Genomic DNA, 12,939 nt, shown 5'->3' with positions numbered 1-12,939 from the left:
ATCCAGTTCCAACCCCTGCCACGGGTTGTGTGTCCCACCTCCTGCTAGAGACCGTGTTTTCCTCTCTGTTTTCCTAACCCTTCATTGAGACCTTCGCTATGTGGCTCTCTGACAGTGATCTGCAGCAGGAACCGCATGAGTCATCTGGCTCTGCTCAGCACCAACGAGCCCAGGCTGCACCCAGAGATGTGAGAAGCAGTGCCCTGCATATCTGAGCAGTATTTTGGGGGAAAGAGGCAAATCCCAGGCAGGAAGGAATCAGCAGCACAAAGAGCTGTCATTTAATGTGCAAGAGCAGCAGCTACGTACTTTAAGGCCCTAAATCTGGAGCAAAGATTCAGATTTCCAGGGGAGTCCTGAGCCCTGCAGGGATCAGCCAGCTACAGGAGAAAGGATGCAGAGCACCTTCAAGAGGCTAAGCATCGGGGAAGATGAGGAAGCCAGAGAAGATGCTGTCGGAGCCTTCTATCCCCACCAGGGAGTTCTTCTCCGTTGGCTCCAGCCAGATGGACTCGTTGGCTGCCAACTTGAGGACCACAGCACCTGTGGTGACCTGGTAGCTGCTCTGCACGTAGTCACAGAAGGTCACCACCTTCTCGCCCCTGCTGCCGCCCCGGCCCCTTTTCACGCTGAGGCACAGGTTGCCCCTGGACGTGACGTGGTAGGTGAAGTAGTAGATGCCGGGGATGCGGCAGAGGAAGCGGCCGTACCGGTTCTCGTAGTGGCCCTTCTCGTTGGTGATGATGCGGTCGAAGCGGATGGGCTGCTCCCGGCGTGGGTAGGGACTGATGGTCCTGGCAGCTGAGAAGGCGGACTTGAGGGTGGCCTTGTAGTCACCAGCATCCCCCTGAAGGCCAGGGAGTCCCATAGGACCTGGTAATCCCTTTGAACCAGGGGGGCCCTTGGGGCCAACCTTCCCAGGGTACCCTGGTAGTCCTGGGTCTCCTTTCTCCCCCATGTCTCCTTCGTGATCCACCTGGCCGGGGGGACCTAGAGAGTGGAAGGAAGAGTCATGGTGGTCTCAGCTGATCCCCATGGGTCTGCAAAGGGCACTGAGAAGGAAACCACCAGTACCTGCACGGAGTGAGGGTCAATGGAGAGCCCTACCTGCCTGGCATCAGTGATGCACCCTGCTTTTGTTCCTCCGGTCTGTCCCCTTTTGGCCCTGAGCATCACCCCCACCTGATAACCCCTATAGTCACTGATGGAAAATAGATTGCTTTCCCAGGAGCATGCACCCAACACTGCCTTTTCCTGCTCTTGGCATTCCCAAGATGACATTTTCCCCAACTGCAACCTTTCCTCCTTACCTCGGTCACCCTTCAGGCCATTCTCCCCATCTCTGCCGTTGCTTCCAGGCCGTCCTGGTGACCCTGGGATGCCTGGGATGCTGCCGTAGGTGTTGCAGAGGGTGGAACTTGCAAGCTGCCCTCCGGCCAGACAGATCAGCATCGCCCACAGGGTCTGCATCTGCTGGAACACAGAAGGACATTGAGGGGCTTGTGCAATGGGAGGGATGGGGCAGGCGCTCTGTGCTGCTCCAGAGGACCATGGCTAGAAGCACATGGGTAATGCCATCAGGAAGGGAAAACATCCTGCTGCAGAGCCAAATCCACTCTCCTGATGGCCTGGAGGGACCAGCCCCTTTGGGCATGGGAGGGTTTGTCAGTCTCTTCTCTCTTTTATATGACCAGTATACAAGTGCCCAGAGCTTCAGCCACATGAATATCTGGGGACAGCTGAGCCTGGCCCAGGGGTCTGATGCCAGCCACAGGCATGTGCTGCAGGTCCCCATTGCTCCCTCAGAGGAGAAATTCTCCACCCCACCTTAGGCTCACACTGCAGGTTAAATCCTTCCCCAGGTGGGAACAGTTTCTCATCTACAAGCTCTTGCTTCCCACCAGCACATCTGAGGGACAGCAACGCTTGCAGGTTGCAATGAGATCCCCAAACCTGCCCTCCAACCCCCCTGCACACTCCTGTTGTGTTCTGCCACACGCCTGCTTCATCCCAGGAGCATTTCTGTATCTAAGCAGCCTTACTGGGACAGTCATATGGGCTGCTGGTCCCTGGGGTCCCATCCTCCTTCTGCCCTGCCTGCATCCCACAGCTTGGCTCCTTTCCCCAGCTCCTGGTGCAGCTGTGTGTGTGGTGAGCACTGCCCGTTCCAGGGCTGTATCTGGACACCACATCACCCCAGGCACACTCCGGGGCCTCAGGTAGGATTTCCCATCCCCTTTCAGACCGATGCTCAAGTCGCTGATCTCCTTGCTGGGCCTTTGCCATCTCCCCTTCCATCTCCCCCTTCCCCAGGTGGAGCAGGAGGGGTTGAGGTCCCAGCAGGGCTATCCACCACCTCCAGCCCAGCATCCTCCTTTCTCTTCTGCTCCATGCAAGGCATCAAGCACCAGGATCCTGATGCTTCCAGGTTCCCCATGTGCTCTTACCTGGAGGCCTTGCCCATGTCTTGCTCTTACCTTGAGGTTCTCGTTGCACAGATGGGGAGATGGGGCAGGACACACCAGCGTCCTGCTTGGAAATGCCTAGGAGGAGAAGCAGAAGTTTGCTGGAAGGGTTATTGCAAAAGGATCTGGGCCACATCCCTTTTTTATCTTTAGCTCCTACCCTTTTTGCAGCGGCACTTTCAGATCCGCCGCAGATGCTGTCCATCAGCTCAGCGGAACACGCCATCCCCAAGCAGCACCCTGTGCCACGCAGCTCTGGCCTTGGGGAGCAGAGGGGTGTCTGCTCTGCCCTGCAGGCTCCCTGGGTCATGCTTGCTATGGGGAACGCTGCCATGGGCTCCAGACAGGTTTGGGGTAACCCCTCAGGACTGCAAAGATGTGCATCCATTGAGCTATCATCCCCCAGGCTTCTCTGCACATACCCAGCTCAGACCAGAGGATGCTACAGGGTCATCCATCACCTTGAATCTGTTCTCCAGGCTCTCCTAAATGCTGAGGATGGGAAGCGATTCCATCCTGTGGTAAAAGCATTTCCAGTCCTGCTTTCTGCTGATGCTTGTGGTGGTGAAGCACAGGATGTTCATGGGTGATGACCTCCTTTTCCACTACACAAAGTGTGCCACCAGGAGGACTCTTCTGGTGGGCTTTGGTGGGCTTTCTAGCCTCCAAAGCCACAAAGGCCATAGGCTCAGGGAAACCAGTGCTTCCCCTGCCCCGAACCTGTTAAGGCTGGGATGTCCCAGCCACCAGAGGCATGGCTATGTGGTGTTCTGCATGCTCTGTGGCCCTCTGCAATTGAACTGGAGGGGAACAAGAGCACGAGGGCCTCTACCTGGAGGAGTCTCGGTCCCCCCTGACCTAGGGGCATGGGCACACGAACCACCCCTTTCCTGCAATCAGTGTGGCTGTGAGTGCTACCCCACCGAGCAAAGCCAGGGTTGTGAATGCTGTGTGATGCCCTGATGCTGAACATGGACAAGCCAGGGAGCACCTGGCGCTGTTCTGATGCCACACATGCACACAACATTCACCCAGACATACGTGGGCTCTGCCTACAAGTCACGGAGGAGCAAACAGGCTGGGCCACATGCGCTGGGGAAAGTTTTATTGACACTTTCCATAGCTGGGTGATGGCAAAGGCACTGCTGCAGACCTGCTCCAAGACACACGGCTGTCCTGCTGGGAAGGGGAATGGTGCAGAGAGACCTCTGCCTCAGTCAGGTTATCTGGGCTTCTCAGCAGGGATGCACGTGGCAGCGCCAGCAGCACCATCACTCTGGGTGCAGATGCATCCAGATGTGCCTGTTTGCCCCATTCAGCAGCTGCCTGTGCGCGGTCCCCAGGCCAGGCCATTGTGTCTGGGGCTAGGGCTGACCTCTTCCCTGGGGCTTCCCAGCCAGCAGAGAAACCTGGAGCATCAGCAAAGGCCTGGCACGAGCAGCAGTGTTTGCAGGGCAGGGCGAAGAGGCCAGCATGCTGGGGTGGGCTCTGGTGGTCCTCTAGTCCGGGAAAAGCAGGAAGCCAGAGAAGATGCTGTCAGAGTTGCCGATGCCCACCATGCCATTGTAGTCATTCACTGTCAGCCAGACCTGGTTCCCAGCGTCCAGGTGGAGGAGGATCCCACCAGAGCTGACCTGCATGCTGTTGGTCTTGTGGTCACAGAAGCTGGCCATCCTGAGCTCATCCTTGTGCAGGATGACACAGAGGTTGGCTGTCTGCGAGGTGTGGAAGACAAAGTAGTAGAGGCCGGGGATCCTGCAGGTGAACTTGCCCGTGGTGGTGTTGTAGTCGTGGTTGGTGTTGGTGATGATGTGGTTGAACACCACGGGGATGTTCTTCAAGGGGTGCTCACCGGTCTGCCTCGTCACTGAAAATGCTGACTGGTGCTTCTGCTTGTAGCTGCCCGGCATTCCCGGCTCTCCAGCCATGCCAGGGGCTCCAGGGGCTCCAGGGACACCAGGGGGACCCATGGGGCCATTCTTGCCTGGCAAGCCAGGGCTGCCTGGCTCCCCTTTCATGCCCTTGGGCCCTCGCGTTGCAGGAGTGGCCGGGATTCCTGTGGGGTGGTGAAAGGGAGTGAGTGTCAATGGCAGGATGTGGGGAGAGGCTCCTCCAGCCCCTTCCCTCAGGCAGGACAGGGTTGTCTCTCTCCAGCTGCCTTTCCTCCTGCCCTGTCCACAGAGGATGCTCTCCTTATGCCTGCAAACCAAGGCAAAGCAGCCATAGAGGACCCGATGGCCCCCATTCAACAGCCTGTGTGGTTCCCCTCCTTGTTTACTCACCTGGCTCGCCTTTGGCTCCCTTCAGCCCATCCCGGCCATCCTTGCCTGGCAGACCTGGCATACCTGGCAGGCCTGGAACCCCATAGCAGCTGTGATGGGCATCTCCAGTCACAGCAGACCCCAGGTTCAGGAGCAGGAGGGCGAGGACCAGATGGAGCTGCTCCCAGAAGCTCTGCCCCATTTCGGTGCTCTGGAGCTTGGAAAGGGAAAGAAAGGCTGGTGGATTCCAGGCCATGGGACAAAGGAGGTGCTATGAGGTTGACTGCACCAGGAGCTCCTGGCTGTGATGGCTGAGCCCTCAATGTCCCCCTCATTCCAAGTGCCAGGTGGTGGACCCGAGTGATCCCAGCCCTCCTCTGGCAGCATCCTCACTTCCCTAGCTCTGCCCCTCAGGTTCAAGCCCCCATCACCTGGGGATCTCCCAGGACAATCCTTGGCCCATAGGAACAGGTCTTCCCCCAGCAAGACCAGCGTGCATCTCCTCCCCATGACATGTGTGCAGCCTCTGTCTCCTTCTCTGCCTCCTCTCACATAGCCCAGCGCTGTGCCACACTGATGGACTCCCAGCACCCATGCAGCCCCCCCCCCCCCCCGAAGAGATGGACCCTGCAGCACCTCTTACCTCTGATGGGGGCTTCAGTGCTGCTGAGCCCTCTGTCTGCTGTGGGCACTGCTGCCGGCACAGCAAAGGGTGTGTGAGTCCGTGACAGCCTCCCTGAGGAAGTCTCAGAGTTAGGAAAGGGCCCTTGGGGATCCAGAAGCCCCAGATGAGTTTCACATCCTCCTGACCGGTTGCTTCCTCTGAGCAAGCACTTTCCTGTCCATCCAGTGAGATCTGCACTTGTGCAGCACGTCCTGGACTGATTTCTGAGCAGAAAGGCAGCGAATGGATGGGGAGCAGAGCCCCAGGTAGCCAGAGACATGAGTGTAATGAAGGGGTTGTGCAAGGTCATTGCCTGGCTCTGATGGGACCAGCTGCACCCTCAGGCAATGGCACTGGAGGATGTTTCTCCTCCTTTCTGACCCGCAGGCCATCTGTCCTCCCTGCACCTTGCGTGTGCTCCACCACCTCTGCTGGGTTCTGGGTTTGCTATGAACCCCGAAACCCTGGTCAGGATATTGCTCCTTACTGCTGAGCTGACCTCCTCCTCACTACTCCAGCAATGGGGACATCTGACCCTCCAACATGGGAGTAGCATCCCCAGGGTATGGCACATGCAGGGATTCTTGTTCTTGTGGTTTAAGCCCAAACAGCAACTAAGAACCACAGAGCTGCTCAGTCACAGCCCCCTGCCATGGTGGGATGGGGAGAGTCAGAGAACAGGTAAAACCGATGGGTTGGAATGAGAAGGGTTCAATAATTAAGATAAAGTACAATATAATACTAATGCTGATGCTAATACCAATGAAAAGGGAGATAACAAAGAGTCAGAGATCAAACAAAAAAATACAACCAGCGAACAACACTGATGCACAATGCAACTGCTCACTACCCATGGACGGATGCCCATCCCAATCCCAAGCAGTGATGAGCCCTTCCTGGCCAACTCCCCCCAGTTTCTATACTGGGCATGATGTGCTGTGGTGTGGAATACATGGGAGACTGAAAAAGTCCTTGATCAGGGTAAGTGCTACTGAGCACCAACTAAACCATCAGTGCGTTGTCAGCATTGTTCACAGACCAGGGCTGAAACACAGCACTGCACCAGCTACTTGCTGAAAGGCTGGAGGATCACAGCTGCTTTTCCCCTTCCTTGGAGAGTCTGGGTACCAAAGAGTGCCATGTGGGTGAAGTGCATGGTCTTCCTCTATTTGCCCCTGTATTTGTACAGGACAGCTACCTTCGACTCATCCAAGAAAGGACAGACACAGGCTAGTCCCAGACATTTCCTGCTCCTCCCTATAACTGTCACATTCAGTCCCTTCTGTCCCTCTGCCTTTGCAATTGGGCTCTGTGATCGGCCAGGGGCAAGCTGGGATCGCTTCTCCCACTGGGCGCCTTGGGAAGGGGCCCAGGACAACGATGGTTTGGGGAAGAATCATGAATAGGAAAGAAAAGCCAAGCAGTTGTTGTGGAAGAAGGGTTTATTTATGCAGATGGAGAAGGGTGTGAGAAGCAGCAGTGGCTGCGTGCCAGAAAGGCGTTTGCAATGGTTGATGTAGCAGAAGCAGTGGCACGCAGTGATTTCCCACTCAGGAGCAAAGAACTGTAACTGGTAAAGTTGTCTCCAGGGACAACTGGACCTCTCCAGTGTGGGGTCTGAATGCCCTCTGCCTCCAGGATGGAGTGGGAAGGCTCAGCATGGAGGTAACTGCTCCAGTGCTGACCCACAGCCTGGCCACTGTATGGCACTTATGGAACCACAGGACCCATCTGGTGACTCAGTTTGCAGCCGTGTTTGCTGCAGTACTGAACCATCCCATGCACTCACAGGGGGGGAAACACCATGCAGACAGGTAGGTCTGGGCTGGTGGATGGACCCATCAGCTCGTCAGTGGGTAGAGCATGAAGCCACTGAAGACGCTGTCTGCCTCGGAGCCGCTGTAGATCATGCTGCCCCGGGCAGCGTCGGTGCTGAGGGAGACCCGGTCCCCCTGCTCCAGGCTGAGCACACTGCTGCCCGAGTTCACCTGCAGCACTTGGCGGCTGTTGGAGTCGCAGAAGCTGACCACGTTCTCTCTGTTTTTGGTGATGCTCAGGCAGAGGTCACCGCTGGAGATCACCTGGTAGGAGAAGTAGTAGATCCCGGGGATGCGGCAGGTGAACTCCCCGGTCTGGGGGCTGTAGGAGCTCTCCTCGTTGGTGATGATGTTGTCGAACACCACGGTGCTGCCCCTGGACGGTGGGGACCTCCGCGAGGCAGAGAAGGCAGGATGCGGCTGCTCCACGACATTGCCAGCTTTCCCCTTGGGCCCCTTTGGCCCTGGCTGCCCAGCTAACCCAGGGGGACCGGGCAGGCCATGGTAACCCCTGTTCCCTGGGATGCCAGGAGGCCCTGGCTCACCTGCATCCCCTTTCAGTCCCTGGATGCCCGTCCTCTGTGCTGATCTCCCTGCAGAGAGGTGGTGAGGGGGAGAAGTCCATGCATGGCTGTCATAACCTGAGCTACTCCCACAGCCCATGATGCTGCTACCAAGGGGCCTGGGGCTCCCAGGTCCCCTGCACCGCACATCCCTGGATCCCACTTACCCGGCTCTCCCATGTCACCCTTCTGCCCCGGCCTCCCATCAAGGCCAGGGACACCAGGGAAGCCGTCCTTGCCGTCCGGTGCCCGGCACACACCGTCCTCCATCAGGGCCATGCCCAGCAGCACTGCCAGGGTGCTGGTCGCCAGCCAAAGCCCAGGGTGCATCCTGCCTCCCTATAGACACAGGGGTGAGGGAACTGGGGATGGAGGCAAGCACACAGCAAACACACCTTGGATGCAAACACATCAGGTGCATCCACAGGTCTACCACGGCACCCGTGTGTTGTCCAATACAGACAGAACACTGCATGCAGTAATGAAAATAACTTCACAGAAGGATTTTAAGGGTGTTTCCTTATGTGATCTGAAATCACTGATATTACAGAAAATCTGATGTGTGGCCAAGGCAGGACTGTGGGGTTGGAAAGCACGGGACATGAAGCACAGCATAAACCCTTTGCCTGCCCTTGGGATGGGTGGTTGCATGTCAGATGCATGCAGAGAAGTGTTGAAGCACTGAGATACTGGCAGTGGTCCCATGGGATAGAGATCACAAGTGAGGAAGGGGTACAAAAAGACACAACAGAGGAGGGATAAACAAAGGGTAAACAGGCAGAAAGAGATCCATCTGTCCAACACATAGAGCTGGGAGAGAGAAGGGCTGTCCTGAGCGCACAGACCTGCCCCAAAACCTGGGGTGCTCAGCCTGGAACAAGCCTGCAGAACCCAGCGATGTTCCCAACCGCATGGAGCAAGGACAGATTACTGTGGCCCTCGCTTCCCCCTGGCATCGTATTCTCCTCCTTTTCCTACTTGTGGAGGAGGCAAGTGGGACAGGGAGCAAGGACCGGTGAGTGTCAGCAGAGGAGGCACGTGTCCCTTGCTCTTGGGGGTGACTTACCTCCTTGCTGGGGTGAGTGAAGACAGAGCAGTCTGAGCAGCAGCTCTCCTCGCTAGAAGCTGGGAGCAGGGAGGAAGAGAAGCAGGGCGAGGGGATGTACTTGCATGCACGGTGGTTTGCCTGGTTGGGGGAAGAGGAGTGCCAAGTTTCGCTTTCTTTGCACGAGAAACTTGTTCCCTTTCCTGCTGTGCCGGGCACAGTCAGGGAACAGCTTGGTCAGCAGAAGTGCAGGACCACAGCTCCCAGCCTAGCCCAAGGCACCGTCCCTGCATCAGGACCAGTGGTGGCTGGGCACAAAGCAACAGGAAGGTGGAGGCTGCCCAAAGGCATCCCAGAGCTCTGTCACCGCAGGAGGGGACAGGAGGTGTGAGCACGAGGTGGCATCCAAGGGATGCTCGCTGTGGGGATCACTCCGGATGGCTTCTGGTCTGGGTGATGGGCAGAGCGTGATTGCCACTGGTACCCAGCCTTGTCATCGCTGCTGCTGAGGGCTGACCCCTTCAGAAGCCCACCTTAGGGCTGCTCCCTGATGAAGCAGGGCTCCAGCAGAGTCAGCTCTGCTACAGGATTGCCCCCAGATGCCACCAGTACTCAGGCGCCACTGCAGCAGGGAGCAGAGGGATGAGGTATGCCTCAATGAGTGCAGCAGGTCCTTGGGGATGCTGGGGACCAGCCAGGCCACCTCTCACAGTCCCAAGGAAGGTGCTGTATTGTTTCCAAAAGAGCTCAAAAAGGAAATGACTGATGTGAAACCAAAAGTGAGCCCAGAGACCCTTTCCAGACAGAACTTTGCTCATGGATGCATCTCCATTAATAATGACCTTTGGAGATCTATCACTGAGCTGAGCGTGCGCCCTCTTAATGCAATATAATACACATTTTTGATCCAAATGTCACCCTGTAATAAATCAGATGCCCAGAAGAAATGCAGTTTTATTTTATCAGAGTTCCTCTATCAACCAGACCTGTATTTGTGTCAAGAAGAGATGACGGGTGAGTTTGAAAAGACCTTCTGCAAAACAGGGCTTCTGGGCAGTAATTGTGTTTCTGCCCTACTGCCCTTCCTTAACATAGTCAAAATATGATCACTCTGTCATTTCACCTAGGATTGATGAATGGCCTCATGCTCCTGTGTCCTTTGTCTCTGTTTGTCCCCCTAACCCCACTGAAATGCTGGATTACAGGGGGATGGTTACAGGTTTCCAGCATCCCCTGGAAGATGGTGCTGGTCCAGGTGGCACCTCCTCCAGGTTCTTTAGGCTCCTTGTCAGTGCTTAGCTCCACTTGCTTGACTTTCAGTGCTGCTGTGTTCAAGCCGACCTTCCTCCTCCATCCTCCTCCTGATCTGCAGCTGCGACATCGGTGGCTCCAGAAGACGGATGGATGGATGGATGGATGGATGGATGGATGGATGGATGGATGGATGGATGGACGGATGGATGATGTATGAAGGGAGGGAGGGAGGGAGGGATGGGTGAAGGGATAGATGGATTGATGAAGGGTGGATGGATGGATCATGGATGGAGGGAGGGAGGGAGGGATAGATGGATGGCTGAAGGGATGGACGGATGGATGGATGGGTGGATGAATTGATGGATGAATTGATTGATGGATGGATGGGGGGATGGATGAATTGATGGAGGGATGGGTGGATGGAGGTAGGGAGGGAGGGATGGATGGATGGATGGATGGATGAATTGATGGATGGATGGATGGATGGATGGATGGATGGATGGATGGATGGATGGATGGCTGCGGGGAGCCATCCTGGAGGCTCCTGCAGACCACATCTGTCAACCCAAACATAGCCCCAGCCTGGCACACTCCGGCCCCTTGCCTCCGGGTGTCTCTGGGATGCGGTGGGGGCCTCGCCGGGCAGTGGCAGTGGGGAGACATACCGCGAGGTGGCAGTGCTGCCTCAGCCATTCCCGGTGACAGCCGCTCCTCCTCCGCGTCAGGCAGAGGCAGGGGGGACCCCCCCTTAGCATCCCCGTGTGCCCCGAGCGATACCGCGGGGTGTCCCGTTGCAGAGTGAGCGCACGGGCAGCCCTGCCCCGGCACGGAGCCACCACGCATCGGGATCCGGAATGGAATCACAGGATCGCAGAATGGGTTGGGTTGAAGGGACCTTCAAAGCTCACACAGTCCGACCCCCCTGCAGCGAGCAGGGACATCTTCATCTAGAACAGGTTGCTCAGAGCCACATCCAGCCTGGCTTGGAATGTCTCTAGGGATGGGGCATCCACCACCTCTCCGGGCAACTTGAACTCGGGCCAGTGTTTTACCACCTTCATTGTAAGAAATTCCTTCCTCCATCCTGCCTGAATCTCCCTCTTTTAGTTTAAAACCATCACCCCACATCCTGTCGCAACAGGTGCTGCTAAAAAGTCTCTCCCTATCGTTCTTATAGGCTCCTTTTAAGTACTGAAACGCTGCAGTAAGGTCTCCCTGAAGTCTTCTCTTCTCCAGGCCCCAGCTCCCTCCTGCAAGCTGCCCCAGTGAGGCCACAAATGCCCTTCCCCAAGCTGGGAGCAGTTTGGCACCCCCTGAGGCTGGGGCAGAAGTGGTGTTTCCTCAGTAAGGATGGTTGTGAAGCCCTGGCAGGTTGTCCCTGCTGATGTGGGTCCAGCAGCGTCCCACCAGCACCACCCCCAGCAGGGTCCAGCATGGAACAGGGACAAGGATGATGAGGAGACCCGCAGATGATGTGGAACGGGGTCAAGCCCAAAGCAGAGGGGAAGGTGTACACTTGTACACTGGGGTATCCAGTGGTTGTAGATACTCTGCAGAGCCCCCCAAAACCTGCCCCAAAGAGGACAGCCCCGAGTCCAGGGGAACCTGGCCACTCTAGTGAGCATCCACAACATTTAAGACAGCCCTCATGGCCTCCTGACTCTGATGTAGACACAGGATCAGTGTCTCTTCAGATGGATTTTACCCTGAGAAACCCTCCTCAATCCAGGATGGGCCATGGGGCAGCTCCTTCACGTCACCTGGCAGGATGTGTCAGAGCCACCCCAGCACTCCACCCCTCCATGGGGGAAAACTGACCCCTGAAACATCTCCTCCCTGCATCCGCAGTGCCTGCAGGCACACATGAGCTGCCTGACAGCAGACAACAGGGAGAGATGCTCCTCACTGCCTCCCCTGCTGGGATCCCCTGGGGCGCCAAGCAGTGACAGGCAGGAGCTGTCAGAGGAGGATAAATCAGGCAGCTGACTCCTTCCTGTCACTGCATAGGAGACAGCACGAAGGGAGGTGGTGGGAGATCAGCAATGCACCACACACCTCACCAGCACCCCGGTCTGCACCCACACCCACCAGGACAGGACAGCAAGGAGGTGAAGGAGCTGCCCCATCCTGAAAGGGTAAAATCCATCCAGAGTGATGCTGATCCCGGGTCTGCAGCAGAGCCAGGAGGCCGTGAGAGCTGTCCTAAATGATGTGGATGCTCACCAAAGTGGTGGGGTTCCCCCACACCCAGCACAGCTCAGAGCAGCTGTGCTTCTGCGGTCACTGTTGGCTTAATGATGCCCAAGGACCCACACAGACTGGTCCTGCAGCTGGTGAGCTGGCCTGTCCCAAAATGCTGCTGATGACCAGAAAAGCAAGGTTTGCATGAATGTGCAAGTCTCTCATGCTTCAATCAATGGGACAAGGAGCTGGGATGGTTCAGGTGCCCTGGAAGGATTTCCTGCGATGTCAGCTGGAAATCAGGCTGAAAGGCCACTTGCCATTGTCTAAGATGTTTGAATTCCTGTCACGGGGGACTTGTTATTCCTATGGCAGAGCAGGTGTGAGGGACAAGGGCAGGTATGTGCTTTAAAAGCCAGGATTTCATCCTCCAGTCTTTGCTCGCTGGAACCTGGCATCGATGCACACCCCTGTTGCCTTGGGGGATGAGAGGAGATAGGTGAAGGCTGAGCAGCCCTGGGCAAGCTTGTCCTATCCGTTCTCCTCTTGTTCTCTGTTCAGGATGTCAGGGCTTGTCACTATTTGACATGTATTGGTTAGTCGGGCTGCTTGTTTCCCTTTCTTTGGTGTATCTGTTATTTATTTATTCGTGTGTGTAACAAGCAGTTCCGGATTGATCACTTTGGCAT

General features: G+C 56.5%; 3 protein-coding genes across 5 annotated transcripts; all 3 read right to left on the bottom strand.

The window, feature by feature from the left end:
- Window positions 1-251: 251 nt before the first annotated feature.
- Window positions 252-2,635, bottom strand: C1QB (complement C1q B chain). 2 transcript variants are annotated; one of them, XM_061450064.1, is made up of 3 exons: window positions 2,478-2,635; window positions 1,311-1,473; window positions 252-990 (listed from the first exon to the last, which is right to left on the bottom strand). In XM_061450064.1, the coding sequence occupies exons 2-3, from the start codon at window positions 1,468-1,470 to the stop codon at window positions 416-418; spliced, it is 735 nt and encodes a 244-aa protein (XP_061306048.1). In that variant the 5' UTR covers window positions 1,471-1,473; window positions 2,478-2,635; the 3' UTR covers window positions 252-415. The 2 variants fall into 2 exon arrangements, with proteins under 2 accessions (XP_061306048.1, XP_061306047.1); XM_061450063.1 differs by having other exon boundaries at window positions 1,311-1,470; window positions 2,478-2,628.
- Window positions 2,636-3,740: 1,105 nt separating this feature from the next.
- On the bottom strand, window positions 3,741-5,572 carry C1QC (complement C1q C chain). Its single transcript, XM_061450067.1, has 3 exons — window positions 5,370-5,572; window positions 4,748-4,943; window positions 3,741-4,521 (listed from the first exon to the last, which is right to left on the bottom strand). The coding sequence occupies exons 2-3, from the start codon at window positions 4,926-4,928 to the stop codon at window positions 3,965-3,967; spliced, it is 738 nt and encodes a 245-aa protein (XP_061306051.1). The 5' UTR covers window positions 4,929-4,943; window positions 5,370-5,572; the 3' UTR covers window positions 3,741-3,964.
- Window positions 5,573-6,814: 1,242 nt separating this feature from the next.
- Window positions 6,815-8,980, bottom strand: C1QA (complement C1q A chain). Of its 2 annotated transcripts, none has more exons than XM_061450065.1 (3): window positions 8,837-8,980; window positions 7,938-8,109; window positions 6,815-7,800 (listed from the first exon to the last, which is right to left on the bottom strand). In XM_061450065.1, exons 2-3 carry the CDS (start codon window positions 8,098-8,100, stop codon window positions 7,232-7,234), a joined length of 732 nt encoding a protein of 243 aa, XP_061306049.1. In that variant the 5' UTR covers window positions 8,101-8,109; window positions 8,837-8,980; the 3' UTR covers window positions 6,815-7,231. The 2 variants fall into 2 exon arrangements, with proteins under 2 accessions (XP_061306049.1, XP_061306050.1); XM_061450066.1 differs by lacking the exon at window positions 8,837-8,980 and adding an exon at window positions 8,616-8,770 and having other exon boundaries at window positions 7,938-8,105.
- Window positions 8,981-12,939: the final 3,959 nt, after the last annotated feature.

The sequence above is a fragment of the Pezoporus flaviventris genome, unplaced genomic scaffold, assembly GCF_033815535.1.
Source record: "Pezoporus flaviventris isolate CSIRO_AGI_PZ_B2104156 unplaced genomic scaffold, CSIRO_AGI_Pfla_v1 ptg000009l, whole genome shotgun sequence".
NCBI classification, from domain to species: domain Eukaryota; kingdom Metazoa; phylum Chordata; class Aves; order Psittaciformes; family Psittacidae; genus Pezoporus; species Pezoporus flaviventris.
The sequence above is the reverse complement of the archived record's forward strand: the minus strand, read 5'-3'. Positions and strand labels throughout refer to the sequence as shown.